This window comes from Cyprinus carpio, chromosome B4, assembly GCF_018340385.1.
Source record: "Cyprinus carpio isolate SPL01 chromosome B4, ASM1834038v1, whole genome shotgun sequence".
NCBI classification, from domain to species: domain Eukaryota; kingdom Metazoa; phylum Chordata; class Actinopteri; order Cypriniformes; family Cyprinidae; genus Cyprinus; species Cyprinus carpio.
Genome location: NC_056600.1, coordinates 34,389,199 through 34,414,728, shown reverse-complemented (window position 1 = coordinate 34,414,728; position 25,530 = coordinate 34,389,199). Strand labels below are relative to the sequence as shown.

General features: G+C 35.9%; 1 protein-coding gene and 1 long non-coding RNA gene across 2 annotated transcripts; both read right to left on the bottom strand.

The window, feature by feature from the left end:
• Positions 1 to 1,354: 1,354 nt before the first annotated feature.
• On the bottom strand, positions 1,355 to 11,058 carry LOC122137205. Its single transcript, XR_006154689.1, has 13 exons — positions 10,981 to 11,058; positions 10,857 to 10,904; positions 10,667 to 10,763; positions 10,236 to 10,281; positions 10,043 to 10,140; positions 9,307 to 9,352; positions 8,500 to 8,592; positions 4,474 to 4,519; positions 4,284 to 4,380; positions 2,102 to 2,194; positions 1,974 to 2,016; positions 1,818 to 1,892; positions 1,355 to 1,729 (listed from the first exon to the last, which is right to left on the bottom strand). It is a non-coding gene; the product is annotated as an uncharacterized LOC122137205 (long non-coding RNA).
• Positions 11,059 to 11,427: 369 nt separating this feature from the next.
• On the bottom strand, positions 11,428 to 19,071 carry LOC122137247. Its single transcript, XM_042723015.1, is given in 2 exon segments — positions 11,428 to 11,648; positions 11,778 to 19,071. A coding segment is annotated over 1 exon segment (6,762 nt). The 5' UTR covers positions 19,012 to 19,071; the 3' UTR covers positions 11,428 to 11,648; positions 11,778 to 12,249.
• Positions 19,072 to 25,530: the final 6,459 nt, after the last annotated feature.

Below are 25,530 nucleotides of genomic sequence, written 5' to 3'. Positions count from 1 at the left end.
GCTATCTGGTTAACTTTGAGCAACGTTAGCATTTTTTAGCTTAGCATGCTAATCTGACTCAAATGCTAATTCAGGCTTTTGAGAGATCATTCTTACACCTTAACCTCGCTTCTGTGGCTTCTCAAATGTGCGTCAACTAATGTGGCTCACTCTGTTAAGGTGCTGGCTCTGAACCTGTGAGGTCGTGGGTTCGAATCCAGGGTGGTTAATGTTGCTTCTGTTCCAGATGTTGGATTTTCCATGTGTTCATACTGAATCAAAAACTAGTTTTTTGGTCCTTCTCATCTGAACTTCTGTTTGATTTTGAAGTTGTGAGATCATTCTCACACCTTTACCTCTCTTCTGCAGTATGCTGTGAAGCACATTGACTGAGTGGTGCACTCTGCTAAGCTGTTGGTTCCAAACCTCTAAGGTTGTGGATTCGAATCCAGGGTGGTCCATATTGTGTTTGTTCCAGATGTTGGATTTTATGAGTGTATTGAAGCAGGAATGTATTTTTGTTCATTCTCGCCTAAACTTCTGTTCATTTTTGAACTTCTCTACTTCTGAACTTAATTTTTTTAATGTATATTACATTTCTGCTGTATTTGCTCTTCTTGCTCTGCACTACACTTTAAAAACATTTTTTGTTAGCATGCAAGTTTATGCTTCATCTATGTTCCTTTTTATACTAAAACATATCTTCAACATTATAGTGACTGTGTGCCATATGTTTCACAGTGTGATAAGAATTGAGCTCTCACAGATGAGGTCACAGGTTTCAATTCTTCTGTGGGGTGACATTATAATAGAACATCTGATCAACAAAACAGGGACATCTTTGCAACATTTCAACTGACTTTTATACTTGTTAAATTGTCAGTTATGAACAAAAATGTGTGTATTTAGTGGGTCAGCTCCTGCCATTGTATACTATAGCAAAGCATTTTATTTTTGTCGGTTTCATGGAGAGCATCACTGGAATGAAAAATATTTAAAAACTGCCTTTAGTCAAGCTTTCAGTTTTTCCTAAGATTTTAATGGGATCATCATTTAAGCCTTACAGCAAGAATACATCTGTTGTGTACACTAAATATTATTTAAACCATTTTCTCCTCAATTCCAGGTTTACTAGTACATCAATCAAATAACCTGAATGCAAAGAAAAGGATTACTATTATTTCATTTTATCCATTATCATGGATCCTCTATGTAGCACAGTGAGATATGAATTGTGCTCAGAGATGTCAATTTAAAAAAAAAAAATCTACTTAGAACATCTAAAATGTAGATCAGTAAACAAAAAAGGACAGAGAGTACATGGAAGTTCATGAAAGCAAGGACAAAAGTACATTCTAAATCATCATGTATTTATTATTCTTTACAAACACTTTACACAGTTTACATTGAAAATATTAATACCCCAGTGAGCAAGCCAGAAGGCAACAGTGGCAAGGAAAAACTCCCTAAATTAGTGAAGAGGAGCATCATCAGCAGAGAGGTATAGGGAGAAACCTTGGGAGGAACCAGACTCAGCAGGGGCAAGCCATCCTCCTTTGGCTGGCACATATCGAAATTTGCTGTACATAGACTAAATATAATACAAGCCATCCATCCAACATTTCATATATAATTGTGTTACTTTTGTGGTTATGCATTTGTGATATCTTTGACTATTGACTGCCTGCATCAGTTTAGAGTTTTGCTGTGAGATTTTCTGAATTGGTAGTTGACAATGGTTTTGTATTCACTGTAAGAAAGAGAAGCAGAAAAATCAATGAAGTCATCTAATTAGTATCAACTTCTGATTAATAAGCACAAAGGATATTATATTCTACCTTTTTTTATCGGTTGTGCACTTCTTCATAGAGTGGAGAATCATATAATTGATAAGGAGGAAGTTTCAACCGTAGCTGAAAATACATTCATGGAACATTAACTGCTTGATAAAGCATTTACAAAAATCAACCAATAGAGGTACAATACATACACACCTTTTGAGAGTAGAGGACAGTAGTTGAGCTATGCTGCACAAAACTGGAAAAATATGGTTATTGCTTTAATTACTGCATAAAGAAATGAGTTAATTCAAGTTTTGCAGAATTTATACAATGAAATTTACCTTTTTATCAGTTTTGTGCTGCTTCATAAAAAGTTCATGGAGCAGAGAATCATAATGGAGAAGGAAGTTTGAAGTGTAGCATATTGCAGAAATCTGAAGATACATTCATGTAACATCAACTGCTTGATAAATGTTTACACAACTAAAACATGGTACATCTATTAGTTAAATATGTACACTCACTTTTTGGGAGTAGTGGACCATAGATAGAGTTTTAACCCTCTGGAGTCTAAGGGTATTTTTGGGGCCTGGAGAAGTTTTGTCATGCCCTGACATTTGTGCTTTTTTTCAGTTTCTTATAAATATCTAAATGGCTAAAGTTCTATCACACTGTAATCAGCACAAACTAGGCTATAATAATATGTGAGCAGCAGCGGAGATGTCATGATTGGATTTTGAGAAAAAAAAAATGTGTATGCGTTGCAGAAATAGTGAAAAAACTAAAAATGTTAAATCTTCTTGAATAAATAGTGTTTAAAACACATACAGAACATTGGTTCCCAGGAATTTTTAGAACTGGAGCTTGTAGCCTAGAAGTTTTTTTTTTTAAATGGTGCAAAATCATCTTGTTTTACTCACTTACAGAAAACAATATATTGATTTCAAATTTTCTAAGACAGATTTTTGTTGTAAATTTACCATATGCGAGTAGGCGTCAAACTTCATGAATTCACACCTGAGAAGACAAAGGCCTGCATAATGAGCTGCATAATGGAGTGGAATTCAGTCAGCTGTGTCATGAGAGGGATGAGTTACAAGAAAGAATGTGAGGACAACATAAATGTAACTAATTTGATGTTTGTAGTTTATTTAGAATATATTTAATTACATCCCACAACATAATTTAATATTCAATTGTGAGTGCAGTTAAAAACAGTTTATTAGGAAAAATCAAAGCTGACTTTCAAACTGAAGTTTGCATCATTACTCCAGTCACAGAAATCCTTCAGAAATCCTTTTAACAATCTTATTTTCTACAAAAAAACATTTACATTGTTAATTATTATGTGGCATTATTATTATTATTATATTATTACTTATTATTTTTGATATTATTATGTTGAAAAGAGCAGTATATTTTTTTTTTAGGGTTTTTTTATGGGGGATGAAATTGAAAGAACAGCAAGGCTTGAAAAAAAATTTGTTTAAAGTGCACATATTATTTGAATAAACATTTATATTATTTACATTCAAGCTTTTGAATGCTTTTATATAACAGTGTATATGGTTATGGAAACTTCATAATATTTCACTTGATTATACAGTTTTAGTCAGGTATGTATAGTTTGGAAAAAGTCTAACTGTAAAATAGTTTACACGTTATTAAAAACTAGTAATAGTATATAAACAATAAAAACAGACTTACTCATATTTATGATCTCTGCTGAGTAAAGTGCTTCATTCTTTTTTCTGAGGAAATCCAAATCTCAAATCCTCAACCACATCAACATGTTTTGGGGTGAATTAAATCAGTCCTCTCATCGCGAAGCAAACATTAAAATAATAAAAATTTGAAGAACAGTCTCGCTGCGTGTGCTGCTTTCTGTTGTCATGGGTGGAGAATCAAAAAGATAAGCGCGAAGTTTCACATGAAACATTTGAATGAAAAAAGCGCGCTCGGCGCGGGAACGTGGTCGCATTAGAAAATAATTAAGAGAGACGTGAAAAACGGAATCGCGGTGTTTTCATATACATTCACTTTATCACAGTAATATTTGATTTTCAGTTTTGCTTGTGCACAAAAAAAAAACAAAAGTATCAACAGTCAAGGCTTCTATAGATATCAGTTCTCATGTCTCTTCGTTGAGTATTCACTGAGTTACAATTTACCTTTTATTGGTTTTTGTATCTGCTTCAGCGCAGAATCAGGCTGCAGACAGCACTCCTTGTTTGTTATCTTTATTTTATAAGTGCACAAAGTTTTTATTGTTATTATGTCTGTAAACAAAAAAAAGTGGACCCTTTACAGATTGCTTGATGTATTGCACTTACTGTACGAACTAAAACTGAAAGTGTATTTAAGTTCTTTTCGGGGTTAATAGGGAAAATACCCCAAAACGCGTATACGCGTTAATCGACTCCAGAGGGTTAATGCACAAACCTGAAAACATTAACAGGTGAAAAAGTTCTTCAACAAATGAGTTAATTCAAGTTTTGCAGATATTATATTAATTAAATTTACCTTTTTATCAGTTTTGCGCAGCTTCATAAAAACAGTTCATGGAGCGGAGAATCATAATGGATATGGAGGAAGTTTGAAGTGTAGCTATTGCAGAAATCTGAAAATATATTCATGAAACATTAACTTCTTGATAAATAGTGTTTACACAACTAAAACATTGTGCAACTAACGTAGACAACTGTACACTCACCTTTTGATTGTAGTGGACACTAGATATTGGATTTTGATGCACAAACCTGAAATTGTAATAAGTGCTTGAACAAACGGATTCAAATTTTGCAGATATTATATTAATTCAATTTACCCTTTTTATTGGTTTTTGTGCCCCTTCATATAAACAGATCATGGAGTGGAGAATCATATAATGGAGTGGGTAAGTTTTGAAATAGTGAAGCGTATGATGCAGAAATCTGAAAATACATTGAAGGAACCATTAACTGCTTGATTAAGGTGAAAGTGCTTGAAGAAAATCAATTCAAGATTTGCATACATCATGCAATGGAACTTACCTTCCGAATCAGATTTGCGCTGCTTCATAAAAAGAGTTCATGGAGCGGAGAATCATATAATGGAGAGGGAAGTTTGAAGTGCAGCATATTGCAGAAATCTGAAAATACATTCATGTAACATTTACTGATTAATAAATAGTGTTTTACACACAACTAAAACACTGTGCAACTAACAGGCATATGTACACTCACTTTTTGATAGTAGTCGACAGTAGATATTGGGTTTTGATGCACAAACCTGAAATTGTATTAACAGGTAGGCTAGAAAAAAAAATCTGTTAAAATTTTGCACATATTATATGAAATAAAATTTACCCTTTTTATTGGTTTTGTGATGCTTTATAAAAACTATTCGCAGAAATCCTGAAAATACATCCTTACATTAAACTAACTGGCCGGTGATAAATCGGTTTTACACAACTAAAACATTTTAGGCAACTAACGTAAATATTGTACCTCTCACCTTTTGATAGTACATGGACCGTAGATTATGGGTTTTCGATTCACACGCCTGAAATTGTATTAACAGTGAAAGGGCGCTTTGAACAAATCAGTTCCAAATTTTGACCATATTATACAAAGTGAACGTTTACCTATTTATTGGTTTTGTGCTGCTTTATAAAACAGTTCATGGAGTGGAGAAGCAAACTAGGATAAGGAGGAAGTTTCACATGTACTTATTGCAGAAATCTGAAAAATACAATTCATGAAAACATTAACTGCTTGATAAAACAACTTACAGAAAAAGATTATAACTAATAGGAGGGAATACTATGTACACTCACGGTAAGACGTGAGAGTAGGGGACAAATAGATATTTAGTTTTGCTGCACAAAAAAAAAACAAAAGTATCAACCGTGAAGTGCTTGAACAAGTGTAAATCTTGTTCAAATTTGTTCAAAAATTTTATCACATGATCTTCAGACCGAGCCGGACAGAAATGACTGAACAGATATTTGATTTACACTCCCGTTCCCGACATGTACATCTCTGAAGTTGACCGTGCATGTGCTGGTTGATTTGTGCTAGTTAGCTTAGCATGCTAATTAGCTAACATGCTAACATGTTTCTATTCATTCTAATGGGTGTCTTGAGCTATCTGGTTAACTTTGAGCAACGTTAGCATTTTTTAGCCTAGCATGCTAATCTGGCTCAAATGCTAATTCGGGCTTTTGAGAGATCATTCTCACACCTTAACCTCGCTTCTGTGGCTTGTCAAATGTGTGTCAACTAATGTGGCTCACTCTGCTAAGGCGCTGGTTTGGAATCTGGAGATCGTGGGTTCGAATCCCGGGTGGTTGATGTTGCTTCCGTTCAAGACATTGGATTTTCTGTGTGTGTTCGCATTGAATCAAAAACTTGTTTTTTATTTCTTCTCATCTGAACTTGTGTTTGATTTTGAAGTTGTGAGATCATTCTCACACCTTAACCTCTCTTCTTTCTGTGTGCTGTTTGAGCATCGACTGAGTTGCTCACTCTGCTAAGCTGCTGTTTCTGACCATCTAAGGTCATGGGTTCAAAGACAGGTTGGTTAATGTTGTTTCTGTTCCAGATGTTGAAATTTCCATGAGTGTTTGTACTGAATTAAAAACTTGTTTTTTGTTGATTCTCATCTGAACTTCTGTTTGATTTCGAAGTTGTGAGATCATTCTCACACCTTAATCTCTCTTCTGCAGTATGCTGTGAATCATATTGACTGAGTGGTGCACTCTGCTAAGCTGCTGGTTCCAAACCTCTAAGGTTGTGTGTTCAAATCCAGTGTGGTCAATATTGCATTTGTTCCAGATATTGGATTTTATCAGTGTATTGAAGCACGAATGTATTTTTGTTCATTCTCACTTAAACTTATGTTCATTTTTGATCTTCTCTACTTTTGAACTTATGGTTTTTTAATATATATTACATTTCTGTTGTATTTGCTCTTCTTGCTCTGCACTACACTTAAACATTATTTGTTAGCATGCAAGTTTATGCTTCATCTGTGTTCCTTTTTATATTAAAACATATCTTTAACATTATAGTGACTGTGTGCCGTATGTTTCACAGTGATTAGAATTGTGTTCACAAATGAGGTCACAGGTTTCAATTCTTCTGTGGGTTGACATGATAGAACATGTGATCAACAATACAGGGACATCTTTGCAACATTTCAACTAACTTTTATACTTGTTAAATTGACAGTTGGGAATAAAAATATCTATGTGTATTGAGTGGGTCAGCTCTTGCCATTGTATACTATAGCAAAGCATTTTATTTTTGTTGGTTTCATGGAGAGTATCACCGGAAAACTTTTTTTTTTTTTGAAAGCTCTGTTTTTCCTCAAGAACTTTAAATGGGATCATCATTTAAGCCTTACAGCAGGAACACTTCTTTGTACACTAAATAATTTTAACCACTTTCTCACTAATTCTAGGTTTAATAGTACATCAAATCAAATAACCTGAATGCAACGAAAAGTATTACTATTATATAATTTTATCCATTATCATGTATCCTCTATGTAGCACAGTGTGATATGAATTGTGCTCAGAGATGTCAATTTAAAAAAAAAAAAAAAAAAAAAAAAAAAAAAAATAGTATGGGGAATAAAACTAAACTTCTACTTCGAACATCTAGTGTAGATCAGTAAACAAAAGACATTTATAATGTACATGTAAGTTCATGACAGCAAGGACAAGTATATTCTAATTTATCATGTATTTATTCTTTACAAACACTTTACACAGTTTACATTGGAAATATTGTGCCTTAATACCCCAGTGAGCAAGCCAGAAGGCAACAGTGGCAAGGAAAAACTCCCTTAATTAGTGAAGAGGAGAATCATCAGCAGAGAGGTATAGGGAGAAACCTTGGGAGGATCCAGACTCAGCAGGGGCAAGCCATCCTCCTTTGGCTGGCATCTAAATTTGCTGTACATAGGCTAAATATAATACAAGCCATCCATCCAAAATTTCATATAGAATTGTGTTACTTTTGTGGTTATGCATTTGTGATATCTTTGACTATTGACTGCCTGCATCAGTTTAGAGTTTTGCCGGGACATTTTCTGAAGATACTTGAACAATGGTTTTGTATTCACTGTAAGAAAGCAGAAAAAAAAAATCAAATTAAATCAAAATAGTATCAACTTCTGATTAATAAGCACAAAGGATATTATATTCTACCTTTTTTTAAAATCGGTTGTGTACTTCTTCATAGAGTTCATAGAGTGGAGAATCATAATGGATAAGGAGGAAGTTTCAACCGTAGCTATTGCAGAAATCTGAAAATACATTCAGGGAATATTATCTGAAAAAAAAAAAAAAAAAACAGAAAAAATTTATTTACAGAAAAAAAAAAAAAAAAAAAAACAAGTCAACCAATAGAGGTACAATACATACACAGCTTTTGAGAGTTTGATAAAAAGGTAAATTTCATTGTATAAATCTGTTTTGTGCTGCTTCATAAAAACTATTATATAATGGAGAAGGAAGTTTGAAGTGTAGCATATTGCAGAAATCTGAAGATACATTCATGTAACATTTACACAACTAAAACACTGTACAACTAACAGACATATGTACACTCACCTTTTGATAGTAGTCGACAGTAGATATTGGGTTTTGATGCACAAACCTGAAATTGTATTAACAGGTAAAGGGTTAGAGAAAAAAAAAAAAAAAAAAAAAAAGTTAACATTTTGCAGTTATTATATGAATTAAATTTACCTTTTTATTGGTTTTGTGCCACTTCATAAAAACAGATCATGGAGTGGAGAATCATAATGGAGAGGGAAGTTTGAAGTAGCGTATTGCAGAAATCTGAAAATATACGTTGAAGGAACATTAACTTCTTGATAATTAAAGTGTTTACACAACTAAAACATTTAGCAATTTATGTAGACATTTGTACACTCACCTTTTGAGAGTAGTGGTCAGTAGATATTGGATTGATGCTCAAACCTGAAATTGTAATAAGTGCTTGAACAAATTGGTTCAAATTTTGCAGTTATTATATGAATTAAATTTACCTTTTTATTGGTTTTGTGCCACTTCATAAAAACAGATCATGGAGCTTAGAATCATATAATGGAGAGGGAAGTTTGAAGTCTAGCATATTGCAGATATCTGAAAATACATACATGGAACATTAACTGCTTGATAAACGTTTACACAACTAAAACATGGTACGTCTATTAGTTAAATATGTACACTCACTTTTTGAGAGTAGTGGACCATAGATATTGAGCTTTAATGCAAAAACCTGAAAACATTAACAGGTGAAACAGTTCAACAAATGAGTCAATTCAAGTTTTACAAATATTATATTATTAATTAAATTCACCTTTTATTGGTTTTGTGCCGCTTCATAAAAACAGATCTTGGAGCTTAGAATCATATAATGGAGAGGGAAGTTTGAAGTGTAGCGTATTGCAGAAATCTGAAAATATACGTTGAAGGAACATTAACTTCTTGATAATTAGCGTTCACACAACTAAAACATTTAGCAATTTATGTAGACATTTGTACACTCACCTTTTGAGAGTAGTGGACAGTAGATATTGGATTTTGATGCACAAACCTGAAATTGTAATAAGTGCTTGAACAAATTGGTTCAAATTTTGCAGATATTATATTAATTCAATTTACTTTTTTATTGGTTTTGTGCTGCTTCATAAAAACAGTTCATGGAGCTTAGAATCATATAATGGAGAGGGAAGTTCGAAGTGTAGCGTATTGCAGAAATCTGAAAATATACGTTGAAGGAACATTAACTGCTTGATAAACAGTGTTTACACAACTAAAACATTTAGCAATTTATGTAGACATTTGTACACTCACCTTTTGATAGTCGTGGACCGTAGATATTGGGTTTTGATGCACAAACCTGAAATTGCATTAACAGGTTAAGTGCTTTAACAAATCAGTCAGTTCAAATTTTGCAGGTATTATATTAATACAATTTGCCTTTTTATCGGTTATGTGCCGCTTCATAAAAACAGATCATGGAGTGGAGAATCATAACGGAGAGGGAAGTTTGAAGTGTAGCGTATTGTAGAAATCTGAAAATATACGTTGAAGGAACATTAACTTCTTGATAATTAGCGTTCACACAACTAAAACATTTAGCAATTTATGTAGACATTTGTACACTCACCTTTTGAGAGTCGTGGACAGTAGATATTGGATTTTGATGCACAAACCTGAAATTGTAATAAGTGCTTGAACAAATTGGTTCAAATTTTGCAGATATTATATTAGTTCAATTTACCTTTTTATTGGTTTTTGTGCCGCTTCATAAAAACAGATCATGGAGCTTAGAATCATATAATGGAGAGGGAAGTTTGAAGTGTAGCGTATTGCAGAAATCTGAAAATATACGTTGAAGGAACATTAACTGCTTGATAAACAGTGTTTACACAACTAAAACATTTAGCAATTTATGTAGACATTTGTACACTCACCTTTTGATAGTAGTGGACCGTAGATATTGGGTTTTGATGCGCAAACCTGAAATTGCATTTAACAGGTTAAGTGCTTTAACAAATCAGTCAGTTCAAATTTTGCAGATATTATATTAATTCAATTTGCCTTTTTATCGGTTATGTGCCGCTTCATAAAAACAGATCATGGAGTGGAGAATCATAACGGAGAGGGAAGTTTGAAGTGTAGCGTATTGCAGAAATCTGAAAATATACGTTGAAGGAACATTAACTTCTTGATAATTAGCGTTCACACAACTAAAACATTTAGCAATTTATGTAGACATTTGTACACTCACCTTTTGAGAGTAGTGGACAGTAGATATTGGATTTTGATGCACAAACCTGAAATTGTAATAAGTGCTTGAACAAATTGGTTCAAATTTTGCAGATATTATATTAATTCAATTTACCTTTTTATCGGTTATGTGCCTCTTCATAAAAACAGTTCATGGCATAGAGAATCAAATATTGGAGAAGGAAGTTTCACATGTAGTGTATTGCAGAAATCTGAAAATACATTCATGGAACAAATTGCTAAATGTTTTAGTTGTGCAAACACTTTAATCATCAAGAAGTTAATGTAGACATTTGTACACTCACGTTTTGAGAGTAGATTGGACAGTAGATATTGGGTTTTGATGCACAAACCTGTAATGGTATTAACCAGTGGACTGCTTGAAATCAGTTAATTCAACTTTTGCAGACATGATGCAATGGAATTTACCTTCTTATCGGTTTTGTGCTGCTTTATAAAAACAGATCTGGAGTGGAGAATCATATAATGGAGAGGGAAGTTTGAAGTTTAGGATGTTGTTTAAATCTGAAAAAACATTCATGGAACATTACCTGCTTGATAAACAGTGTTTACACAACTGAAACATTGTGCAACTAATGTAGACATCTGTATGCTCACATTTTGAGAGTAGTGGACAGTAGATATTGAGATTTGATGCACAAACCTGAAAATGTATTTATATTAGGTGAAAGTGCTTGAAGAAATTAGTCAGTTCAAGTCTATGCTGACAGTACTACATTTACATTTGTATCAGTTTTCTTTATGGAAATTGAGATATAGAATGATGTGTTGGATGGAGTATACAAACACTTGTATGGGTGAAATTCTGACTTCAATGCCTTTCATATGTCTGAAAAGATTACTTGCATATAGTTGATGAATTTAAAAAAATGCCTTTATTCTGTTTAAAATAAACCATTTAATGTTTGTGTAATCATGCACAACTGAGTCAACTTACCTCAACTTACCATTTTTGTGTTGTTCTATTAACTTAATTGTGATATTAGGAGACAAATGGATGGATGCAGGCAGTCTTTGTGGATGCTTCCTATGATGTTTGGAAGCATCCATTATTGTTTGGATGGCTTAGAATATGACTGAAATTAGATTAAGTATAAAATGTTAGTTAAAAATTTTAATAAATCTCTTAAAATTAAGGAGATTTAAACAGAATTAAAAATGAATCTAAAGCGTTAAGATGAATACAAATTAAATGCTACAGTTACCTTGGCTGGATGAAGCTTACTAGCTCAAGAAAGAAGAGCAATTATGGGAGATGCAGGATTGTGAATGATGATCACTTGTTTGAATTTGAGGCTGGATTGACTGGACTCTGACCATCTTGGAATCTCAGGATAGTGCTCACATGGTATGGACACAAAAACAGAACAGAAAATACAGTGATACAATTCTCATTTCAGTGTGTTGCATAGATAAAATGGATTACCTTCAGATATTACTTCATTGATAACATGGAACATCTGTACAGATTCAACTGATGACTTAACTGATGGATTGTTATAAGAATTATTCATTTAGATACACATATAGTCTAAGAACATACCGTCTCCAGCTGTGCACTTGTTCTGCAGATGTATGCCAGTTGAAAGCTCAGGATGAACATTGCATAGTAAGGGCACAGAAAAGAAAAGATAATGCGGTTATACTGATTTCAGTACATGTCACACATATGAATTATTACCTCAGTGAAATGAGTACTGCTTGGTGGTAACTGTAATACGTTTGCACAATTTCAACTGAAACATTTTCTGCATCTTTAACATAGACATGATCAATCAATGTACCTTTCTCAGTTGTAGGATGTTGCCCATGTTGCCTGTATCCATGTAGTTCCATTAATGTACCAATTGTAGATGATGTCAAGATGTCCTCATTGAAGTCTCCCATAATCACTTTCTTTCCTGAATGTTTCTCCAGCTCATCAATAACATGCAACATATTTTGTCGAAACAGGTTAATTGGATATGAATTAGGTCGGTACAGCAAAGCAGCATTCAAACTTAGATGTGGAACTGCAAAGTATAGACATTCCAAGTTGCAAGGTTCAGGAATGACGACATTAAAATGAATGCTTTCACAACAGAATAGTCCAACTCCACCTCCTCTTTGTTGTTTCAAATCAGTGAAAAGTGAAGTACTGTTGTCATAACATTTAGCTCTTGGGTTGTTCTTAAAAACAAATCCTGGAATCTGTACTTGGTCTTCAACTTTTAGCCAGGTTTCAGTTAAACAGATACAATCTGCATTCATTATCTGTCTGTGAACTTGAATATCTTGAACATGAGCTCGAAGACTTTGTACATTATGAAGAGCAATTGTAAACACACCAGGCGTCTTTACGAAACTGTAATTTTCCAAAGCAAGCCGGGGCATGTTTTTCATAGCGGAGTCAATTTTCTCATTACAATATATGACAGATTCTTTGAAGTTATTAATTATTAGTCCATCAAGGGTTCTCACACGACTCAGTGCAACATATGCTTGTCCCGGAGAAAATACCTTGTCAAGTGAGACGACTGCTTTATCTACTGTGAGCCCTTGCACTTTATGAATGGTGCATGCCCATGCCAATTTAAGTGGAAACTGACGTCTTAAACCACCATCGTTTGTGACTTGATCTTCTTCGACTTCAATAACAGTAGAATTTGGGGAATATTTCTGTCGTTGCTTTGATCTCTGAACTTTACCAACATTTGGATTATCAAATTCAACATGAATAGCGGATGGGAAGTCATCATCATCATCATCATCATCATCACGTCTTTGTTTTCTGCTTATGTGGACAACTGTGCCAAAGGCTCCATTGACAAGTCCATCAGAAACATCAACATTTTTCCTTAGCATTACTCTGGCTCCAACACCCAAGGTTTACATTTTTCCTTAGCATTACTCTGGCTCCAACGCATGAGGTAAAACTTTCCGTTCTATTCTTCCAGTTTCTGGATTTCTAGCAAAGTCTCTAGCGTGAATAGTGATTGACTCAGGACAGCACTTACTAAGTTTCTGAATTTTGTATTCATCAACCTCAGCATTTGTAGGAAATATAGGAATAGCATCACATTCTTTACCTGTTTCACGTTGCTTCGACATGTTAATGTCGCTCAGGCTTAGAGTTTCCTTGTTTTTATGAACTCTAAGACGATTTAACATTGCATCAAAATATGCATCTTGTTGTCTGACAACTTGTGTTAGCTCAGCAATTTCAAAGTTGTTATCCCAAAGATCTACTCCTTTTGGATCAACATACAGGGGAATTCCCTTGACAGGAGGAAGCTGGTAAAAATCACCAACGCAGACCAAACTGACTTTTCCAAAAATGGAGTAGTCACCAGTTTCCTTAATTTGTCTCGATCTCCCATGAACATAAGACAAAAGGTCATGGTCAACCATAGACACCTCATCAATGATCAGAACCTGAAAGCCTCCCATTTTTGCACGCAGTTAATTGATTTTGTCATCACTTAGGGGCTGATATGGCAGTTTGACATTGGTACCTATCGAAAAGGTATTATGGATTGTAGAAGCACCAATTTGAAAACTGGCCACTCCAGTTGACGCAGTTAAAATCACACTTCTATCATCAGGGTTTTCGGACTGCTGAGATAAAATTCTGGAAGATTCGTAGTAGATTGCTTTGATTAAATGACTTTTCCCTGTGCCTGCTCCACCAGTGACAAACAAGTGAAATGGTTCAGGGTTTTCTCCAAGAAGTTTCTCTAAACACCATTTCCGCACTTTGTAAAAGACTGCACATTGTTGTGCATTTAATGATCGCAGTAAACATAATGCCTCTTCTCTAGACATTCCAGCATGGTTGCTTTCAATACTGTATGGAGTTCGAGGGTTTGCTACAAGATCTGGAATGGAACACTCAGAATCTTCATCAGGAATTGGATTACTCTTCCTTAGTTCTATGCATTCGTGACGTTCCTTTTCGGTTTCAGGACATAATGCAGCCCAAGCATCTTCCAAATCAACACCTTGCTCCAAAAGCTGTTGAGCTCGATCGATTTTGTAACTTTCCTTTTCAAACATTGCTCGATTGGCATCAACAATACACTTGACTTGTGTCACAATTCTTCCACATTTCACAGCACCATTGTTGTAGAATTCCTCATAAGTGGTAAAACTCTCAGGCTTGAGCTGACAATCTTCGTAATGTGGCAAGAAAAGTTGCAACAATGAATGAAAGTACTTTTCGGGATCTTTTTTGGGAGAAAATCTCGGATATCGGACAACAGCAGGTTCAGTTCGAGTTCTCTTCATCATATAACCACAGTCGTTGTTAAGCTTAATCACCTTGTCTTCTGAAGACTTCTTTTGTGAAGAAACCTCTGATTTTGACAAGATCCTGTTCTCAGAGCAAAAACTTGCAAGACATTGAATCTCAAACTCTTCCGTGTTTGGCCTATTCTTGTATCTGTCAACCAGACTAGTCATCCAAAAGCTAGTTTCTTCACCAGACTGATCAACTTTGTTTTTGATGACACGAAGAGGCAGACTCATCTTTACAGGATTCAATCCAATTGGAATAAACTGGACCTTACGAGAACATTCCTTCAAGTGCATACCAGTCAGACGATACACAGCCTCTTGAGCAGAAACTTCTCTGTTGTGAAGATATACACTACCAAGCATTTTCAGTGAGGATCTCGCTTCAAGATTTCCATTCATGGCTTCATTTTGCGCACGTTGCAGCAACAGTCCCATTTCTTGTTCTGCTTTTGTGATGTAACTAATAATGTAAACGACTACAGAGTAAGCATCTGTAACATACTGGATATCCATGTTACCTTGCCATGCACGCAGTAAATGTTTATTATACTGGTTCACCCAGACGTCTTTTGGACTTCTTTTCAGGACAACAGTTTTCTTTTTGGAACACTGTGTGTACACTTTCTCAAAGAGGTCTTGGTTAATACCAATGGACTCAAAAAATGCATCTGTTGAATCATAATTCATATCAGAAGCTGTTAAAGCCTTTTTGACTTTTTCTAAAATTGTACGTGCAGTATCTTTTCCTTCACTACTTTTCACATCGTCTTGACTACCACCTCTTGTAATAAAGGTACGGCTAGATGGGGGTCGTGGAAGATTAAATCTGCAAACTGTCTTTTTCTTACGACACGTCTTTGAATGTCTAACACTGTGCTTCTGAACACAATTGACTGTCTCAAACAGTTCAGTGTCATCCTCTCTTGGGGTCTCACAAGTGATGTAACGATCAATGAAACTGGTAACCAAAGCATCATTGTCTTCATTTAACTTTTGTGCATTTTCAACCCAAAACAGACAATGAACATGAGGAGATCCACGCTGTTGAAACTCTACACGATAAAAGTAATCTACTATCTTCCCGATCGGTTGAGCTGAAGACATGATTACATCTCTCAGAAAACAATGCCATCTATGATCAAACATTCTTGCTGCAGTCACTGAGTTTCGTCTAATCAGTCCACATTTTTCAGACCAGTCAAGTTCATCTGCTTTCAGATTTTTCCCTTCTAGCTTGATTATGGTATTAATAACTTCAGGCCATCTGAGATCTGCAGAACTAAAGGATGCAAAGAAAGTTGGAATACCTAGCTGTCTTACAAGTGCAAAAAGGTCTTTTTGAGTAGACTGCCAATATGGTGGCGTTTCACGGATTGGTCTCAAAAACTTGTATCCTTCATCAAAATTCAATATTTTAGATAACGAGTCTGGGTTTGTTAGCATATCCGATGTCACTTCTGTCAACAAACTCTTCTCAGATCCTTTGCGTAAAGCAATTGAAACATTAGATACAACTTGATCAACCTCCGACAAATACTGTGCATAGAAAATGAAGTCTGTGCTTCGTGCAAAACGTCCATCTGCATTGAGGATTCTTGCATTCAAGTATCTTGACAAAGTTATTTTTACCTCCCTCTTATCATGAAACGTTGGTCCACCAGTTGGATAGAGAACAGGGAAACATTTTGCTTCATTAGACCAATCAGATAACAAACTAACAGGACTGTTACCTTCAGCCGGTGCCAGATTTAATACATCCTGGAAATGCTGATCAATTACTTCTGAACCGATGTCCACAGGTTGCAATGATGTATCTGACAAAAGACCACTTTGCTCTTTGATGTAGGTAAGGTCTTCCTCTTGCTGGACATCAGGGTCATTTTCATCATCAATCTTTTCAATTACATCTTGTTGCTCCATTTCATCTACAACATTTTCTTCTGGTTCATTCAAAGAGTTGATCCACTGCTGATTGATCTCCACATCACCGAACCACTTATTGAACCTGATCAAATATTTCAGAGCATTTCGAACACGATCAGTGTGTACATACTTGTACTCATAATGCCCTTTGTAGGTTAACTTGCGTTTCAGTTTGATCCTTATCATCTTGTCGTCACATTCATTTCGTGGAAGGATATTTGACACATCATTGGCATTTACCGGGACACACACTACAGGGCCATGGCATCCAAGTTGTTTACCACGAGGAAGGCACAGTAATTTCATAAAAGGAATGTTACGTGCAACGAGATGTTGTTCCAAAGAGTTGAGACATTTCAGTTGATTTGGAATGTCCACCAAATGCATGTTGTTTGCAACGCTCTCTTCGGGCAGTTGTCCACAGAGGATTTTTCGATGACACGTTAGACAGATCCATAATTTGCACCCTGAGGAATGAGCAGAAGATCCTTCACACTTTTGATCACAGACATGGACATACCTGGTTGTGATACATCTTCTCCCCAAAGCAGCAATTTTTACACCTTTGTCTTCATAGCATTGTCTTCTACATTCAATAACCTGCTTTCTGAAAAGTAAACGGTGACAGACACAGCACACAAACTCTGGACCACTGCGAACTTCTTGCCTAAAATTATCAATAGCAACGTCAATGTCTTTTTGTTCTTTCTTTCTTGCATATATTTCACAACCTTTTTGTATTGTACTCACACAAAAGTTCACATCTTTATGGTATTTCATCACAGAATACTCACACACTCTTGCTTTGAAGGCCAGGTTTTGCAGATATTTTTTCTTTGAATACTCACGCACTCTTGCTTTGAAGGCCAGGTTTTGAAGATATTTTTTCTTTGAATACTCACGCACTCTTGCTTTGAAGGCCAGGTTTTGTAGATATTTTTTCTTTGAATACTCACGCACTCTTGCTTTGAAAGCCAGGTTTTGCAGATATTTTTTCTTTGAATACTCACATACACTTGCCTGAAAAGAGACATTATATTTATATTTCAATCTGGAATACTGGCAAACACGTTTTTGGAACTGAATATTGCTTGAATACTTGGCCTTAGAACGTTCACACTTTGATAAATGAACATCAGCATTTTTTAGATATTTATCACAAAGAATTTTTTTCTCTCTGTAATATCGTTCCGTCATATATTTTGTTTTGTCATACTCAATTTTTTTCCCCATGTAAACTGTGTCGTCACAATATTTTGCTTTGGCATATTTGTTTTTTTTATCTCTGTTATATGTGTCGTCACAATATTTTGCTTTGGCATACTCAACTTTGATCTGTCTATAATCAGGGTCATTACCATATTTTGACTTCTTATACTTCAGTTGTTTTTGTCTGTACTCACGGTCATTGCGATATCTCTCCCGATGCCTTTTGGTTGGACAACCATCTGCAGCATCACTTACCTTCCTCTTACGCAGACATGGTTTGCTGACCTCATTTGACACCGCATTTCCACATGCTCCTGCACAAACATCATCTCGATCTCTGTGCTTAACACATGTCACAACTTCATAATGATTACCGTTACAGTGTTTCAGATAAATTGCATTCTCAGTGGATACCTCTACAGTAGGTTTGTGTGCATTCCATCGGCCATCATTAAAAGTCATTATGGTGGTTTTGAAAAGATCGGCCGCAACAAATATGTCTATTTCTGTTACCCATGAGCCAGAATAAAACATTCTAGATTGTGTCAGATAATCCTCTGCTGAAGAATACTCACTTCTCACGTACCTCTCAAACAGCAGAGTATTCATTTTCAGATGTTTGACAACTGCACGGCGAACCTTCAAGTGTTTCTCCTCACTTCCACATATCACATGTGCCAACGATCTGAAAAAACAGTTGCCATCTGGTTTAATGGTCTTTGTCTGACACGGAGCTGCAATGGGACCAAAGTTTATGACATTATGGTCACTGTTATCATTGGTCAGAAGAATGAGCTCACATAAAGCTTGCTTATCACTAGGAGTTAAAGGGGAAAAAAAGACATCTGGAACTGAAACATCAGTGATGATTAGGTCATCTGTTACAACAGTTTCAGCATGTGATTTTTTAACCTGTTTACCTGACAGCTCAATGTGCTTTTCTTTCCTCAATCTTTTACCTTTACTTGGCAACACATTACAGGCTGTCTGCGTTGGAAGGTTAGTGCTTTTCTTATTTGCAACTTCATCCATGGGTACTGGATACTCAGATGTGCTTACCTCGGTCTTCACAGATTCACATACCTTGTGTGTGCGTTTAAACTGTCACTATAAAGGGCTTTACCGGAAGAGCATGGGAAACTGCTGCTGCCCGCTTCTTGCAGGGGATCAGAGACTTCTGCATCTGCATGAACCAAAACTCCAGTTATCTCAAATGGTGGCTCAGGTTCCCCAAACAACTGTGCTACGTCATTGATATAGTTGTACAGAGACTCTATGGTACTGTGATAGACTACACAACTCGTATCTGTCACGATGGCATGAGAGTCAACGACTGCATACCATGACCCCTGCTTAATAACTGCGGATGTGTTAGCACAAATAGTTAACAGGAAAGCATCAGCACTCAGTAGAGCTTGCTGAAGGGCTACATCAAGTGGCATGGCTACACCGCTTATGGCTTGATCATACTCATGGTACTCATTGACATTAACAAAACCAGTCAGAGACGGAGTGTACTCGATGGAAAATGTAGTATTACCCAGCACGTGTCTCCTTGGTAATTCATGGACCACAATGTAATTCCTCTCCTTGACTTGACGGTCTTTTATGTTACCCTGGTCTCTTAAAGACTCGTAAAGGTGCGTTCCTGCAACCAAGACACCATCAAGATCTTGTGTCGTCCACGTCAGCACGTTCTTAAGCTTGCTTTTTAACACCGCTGTCAGACCGATGGCTCCACACTGTCTGTTGTGTGAATCTCCAAAGCGGGCATCAGCTTGATCAAAAGACCCTTTTAGCATGGATTTCTGTGGAAAATCACAATAAGCACTCAAAGCACTTTGATGGGAATTTGCAGGAACGTTTGGTTCAGATTGCATGGGTTTTGATTGGCTTTTCATTGGGTACCTCATCTGGGGTCGACAGAGCTTGCCCGAGTCTACTTGAAAATCAGATGTCCTTACCTCAGTCTTGACCGATTCACATACCTTGGGTGGGCGTTTTACAACTTCACTGTAAAGGGCTTTACCGGAAGAGCGTGGAAAACTGCTGCCAACTGCTTGATCGAGAGAACCTTTCTGCACCGATTGCTGTGGAGAATCACAATATGCAGGTAAAGTGTTCACAGAAATTTCATGTACATTTACAAGCATTTCAGAGTTGTTGAGTTTTGTTTTGTTTTCATGTGGTTTCCCACAGTTTTCACACAGTTTCACACAGTTTTCACATTGTTTACGCGGGTTTTGGCATGGTATAGGCGGGTTTTCACACAGTTTACGCAGGTTTTCACACAGTTTACGCTTTTTTTGACACGTTTTCACACAGTTTTGACACGTTTTTCACATGATCTTCAAGACTGCAACTTTGTGGTGACAGCCCTGCCTTTTTTTTAAGAGGATACGGTATAACCTCTGCTCTACTTGTTTTAAGAGGGAGCTGTGGGGGGTCTACCCGTTTTGTTTCTGCCCCGTTTGTCGTCCGGATCCTGTGGTTTGGTTTCTACACGATGGCAAAACCAACCTTTTTTTTTTACGAGGGTTTGGTATAACCTCGGCTTGACTTGTTTTAAGAGGAAGCGGTGCAGCCTCTACCCCAATTGTGCCCACAGGAAGGGGTGGAACCTGTTGAGGGGTGGTTTCCACACGATGGCAAAACCGGCCTATTTTTTTACGAGGACCTGGCATAACCTCGGCTTCGATTGTTTTAAGAGGAAGCGCTGCAGCCTCTACCCCAATCGTACCCACAGGAAGGGGTGGAACCTGTTGAGGGGTGGTTTCTACACGATGGCAAAACCGACCTTTTTTTTTTACGAGGAGTTGGTATAACCTCGGCTTGATTGTTTTTGAGAGGAAGCGGTGCAGCCTCTTTCCCGTTTGTTTTTGCAGGAAGGGGTGGAACCTGCTGGGCGGGACCGGGATTACAACTGCCGGAGCAGTCGGCCATTTTTTTACGAGGAAGCGGCGTTACCTCGACCCTGCATGTTTTAAGAGGGGGTTGTGCAGCCTCTGCCCTTTTTTTTTTTAAGAGGAAGGGGTGGAAACTCTGTTTCACTTATTTTAAGAGGAAGCGGTGCAGCCTCTGTACTTGCACATCTCTGTGCGTATAGCCGTTTGGTTATTGTCGACCTCTTCTTTGGTCGCGGCATCTCGCCTCCGCTCTCACAGCCGCCTCCGCTCTCGCAGCCGCCTCCGCTCTCGCAGCCTCTAACCACCACACATAAAATAACAAAGGTATACTTGTCAGCCATGCTTTGTTATACATTTACTTCAGCAGTATATTTTAAATTCTTTTTTAATAGTTACAAAAAGTTGACTTACCTCAGCTCGCAGTCTCCACTCGCAACCCCTAACCACCACGCATAAAACAACAAAGGTATACTTGTCAGCCATGCTTTGTTATACATTTACTTCAGCAGTATATTCTAAGTTCTTTTTTAATAGTTACAAAAAGTTGACTTACCTCAGCTCGCAGTCTTTAAACCAGAGCACCACCACACATAAAGAAAAAAAAAAGGTATACTTGTCAGCCATGCTTTGTTATACATTTACTTCAGCAGTATTTCTAAGTTCTTTTTTTAATGTTACAAAAAGTTGACTTACCTCAGCTCGCAGTCTTTAACCAAAGCACCACCATGCATAAAAGAAAAAACGTATACTTGTCAGCCATGCTTTGTTATACATTTACTTCAGCAGTATATTCTAAGTTCTTTTTAATAGTTACAAAAAGTTGACTTACCTCAGCTCGCAGTCTTTAACCAGAGCACCACCATGCATAAAAGAAAAAATGTATACTTGTCAGCCATGCTTTGTTATACATTTACTTCAGCAGTATATTCTAAATTTATTTTTTAATAGTTACAAGTTGACTTACCTCAGCTCGCAGTCTTTAACCAGAGCACCACCATGCATAAAAGAAAAAACATATACTTGTCAGCCATGCTTTGTTATACATTTACTTCAGCAGTATATTCTAAATTTATTTTTTAATAGTTACAAGTTGACTTACGTCAGCTCGCAGTCTTTAACCAGAGCACCACCACGCATAAAAGAAAAAAAAAGGTATACTTGTCAGCCATGCTGTTATACATGTTACTTCAGCAGTAAGATTCTAAATTTATTTTTTAATAGTTACAAAAGGTTGACTTACCTCAGCTCGCAGTCTTTAACCAGTGCACCACCACACATAAAAGAAAAAAAAGGTATACTTGTCAGCCATGCTTTGGTATACATTTACTTCAGCAGTATATTCTAAATTCTTTTTTAATAGTTACAAAAGGTTGACTTACCTCAGCTCGCAGTCTTTAACCAGAGCACCACCATGCATAAAAGAAAAAAAAAAGGTATACTTGTCAGCCTTGCCTTGTTATACATTTACTTCAGCAGTATATTCTAAAATCTTTTTTAATAGTTACAAAAAGTTGACTTACCTCAGATCGCAGTCTTTAACCAGTGCACCACCACACATAAAAGAAAATATATACTTGTCAGCTATGCTTTGTTATACATTTAAATTTACTTAAGCAGTATATTTTAAATACATTTTTAATAAAGTTACAAAAGTTTGACTTACCTCAGCTCGCAGTCTTTTTAAGCAGTATATTTTAAAAAAAAAAGAAAAAAAAAGGTATACTTGTCAGCCATGCTTTGTTATACATTTAAACATTTACTTCAGTAATATGTTCTAAATACATTTTAATAAACTTCGAAAAGTTTGACTTACCTCAACTCTGTCTTTTCCCAGTGCACCAGCACATGCAAAAAAGAAGAGTGATAAGTTAAGAACTTAATTTCATACATTTAAAAAGTGTATTCAAATTATTTTTACATATACAAGAATTATAAATGTTACCTCAACTCACACTCTTATCAATTCACCAGCATACGTAAAAATAAGAAAGTATTGTTTAGCACATATTCAATATTCAATTTACACATTTCACTTTTGCAAAAAAAAAAATATATATATTTCACAGCTAAATATAAACTGTTTAATAAACTTTATCAACCAAGGAGACAATTTTCAAGAAAATATAGTGTAGAGTACTAAGAGTAAATTACTTTGTTTAAATAATTTGCAAACGATCTGAATCGAAATTGGTAAATCCTTGTGCATTACTTTACCAAAAACACACACAAAAAAACCTCTTAAGACCCTTAACATTAAACATTAAGTTACCTTAAAATAAGCTCCAGAATTGCATTACAAATCAAACAATAGAGTAGCATACTAAAAAAAAATACTTTCTAATTAAAGTAATGAGAAAACAGTTCAAATGAGTTGCCATTTTGACCACATGGTCATTACAAACAACAAACAAAATGAACATATTCTTAAATATTTCAGCAAAATATCCACAATCAAAGTCAAGAAGAATTAATCAATACACAAACACCTTTAAAAACAAACGTACCTGCTGTAGGAAAAACAGATGAACCGAGCAGCACATGCTCTCTCCCTAATATTCTGCAAATTAAGACCAGGTGCAGCTTGCAGGGCTCTAGAGCGCGACCTAAATTCTCAATGGTGTGACTAAGAAAAATCAGAAGTTGCACTCGTGCGATCAGCCGTTCTAGGGGGAAAAAAGTCACCGTCTCACTGTCGTGAAAACAACAGACACAGACCCTAGCCCTGCATTTCAGCCCCGAGCCCGACGGGACCCGAACTTTTTAAACGCCCCTCGAGCCGGACTTTCTTTCCAATCTTCACGTCATAGTTCAGATACAAGCCGGGCCTCCTGTCTGTTTAGACTTCTCCTTACTACTTATATTTTAGACATCCATCAATTAGTGATGAAAATAAAATTTGCTACGCTGGTGGAAACAACACGAGAACGTGCTATACAGCTACTGTCAAGAGCGGCTCGACCGTGTTTAGCATCCCGCAGCAGCATGTATGGTGCGTGCTGTCAGCAGCTGAACATTTCTGAGTTCAAATACATGCAATAGAATGTGACAAAGCACCATCAAAATAAAATAGCAAGGAGGAGATATTTGAATTATTTACTAATAATTTTGTGTCCAAAGGATGAAGTTGCGAGCCAGGCTCATCATCTCCTCATTAGATGCCCCTTTAGAGAGAAATACATCTTTACAGATTATAATTATAGTAAAGGAGTTTTTGTTTTATTTTAACATAGTTTTTGTTATGCGTTTTATTTAGTTAAGTGCAGAGGCGTGTAGACCCTTTGCAGTTACGAACAATGTATTTCTCTTACCTTTATGAGCAAAAATAACGACATATCCACTTAAATAAATGTAAGTGATCACACTGGCATGTCCATGTCCTGAAGCGTCTCCACACAAACTATTTGAATATAGCCCACATTTATCTGGTTCTAACGTTTAAAACATTGTTATATGCGTAAATTGTTTTATATCTATAGATTTTATTTTAGGCAAGTCGTGATGATTTGAGAAGGCTAAATTGATCAAGGGTCACAGCTTGGTCGTTACTTAAAAAAACAAACAAACAACAACAAAAAAAAACTAAAACATATTTAACAAACAAAAAATGATCCAAAGGTTTTTCTAAATTAACTTGAAAAAAAAGAAAAGAAAATATAATCAATTTGCTATTACATAGAACACTGAACTATTTTAATAGCTGAGACAGTAGTATAAGCTGTTTGGGGACTGTTTAGCTGTCCAAATCAGACACTAGAGCATCCCTTCATTCAGACACAGTGAAAGATCTGATCACAATCAGTGTAGAGGCTCCAAGTCTGGAAGATGTTGCTGTTAGAGAGAGTGTGGTCAGATGGTTTAGCCAAGGCCAAAGATCAAGAAGGCCAAACTACAGGAGATGGACATCCAAGGGGCATGTGAAATACGAATGTGAAATATACCCGGGCTGGGCCTTAAAGTAGCATCCTTAACGCGCACCTAAGTTTCGTGAATTTTTATTTTAAATTCAACGAATATTCGAAATTAGATTTTTTTACAGCCCTAATATGCAACTGTACTTGTTTAGCTATAGTTGTTGACAGTAAAATATGAAGTGACAAGTCAGTACATTTATTTATTTATTTTTATTATTATCAAGACTTAAAAAGGTTTATTACTTGACCAATTCAATGTAATGTTTTATCCATTTCTGTGGTGGGTAGCTTCACGACTAGGGGTTGGACTAAGATATTATTATTTTGATTAAACCAATAGATGTCAATGTGTATGTTTTACACGTGTCTCTGATCTAATGCACCCCTTTCATTTAATGAGTTTTTTTAATTTTTTAAGTCACTTTGGCTAAAAGCGTCTGCTAAATGATTGAATGTAAATGCAAGGTCGTTAAATCATTAATTAATGAGCCCAACCAGGTGAATCAAATGACAAAAATTATTAGCTATATATGCAACCACAAACCACACCACTGCTGTCACTATACTTTCAGTATTGAATGTGTAGAAAAGGACGGGAAAAAATATAAGACGATTAAGAGCTACTAGCAAAAAGGTAATATTTGAATTAACATTTAAATCTTTATTTTCCATTCTCAAATAATGTAATATGCAATGACAAAACCAAATTAATTCCTTTTAAATACTGGTTAAAG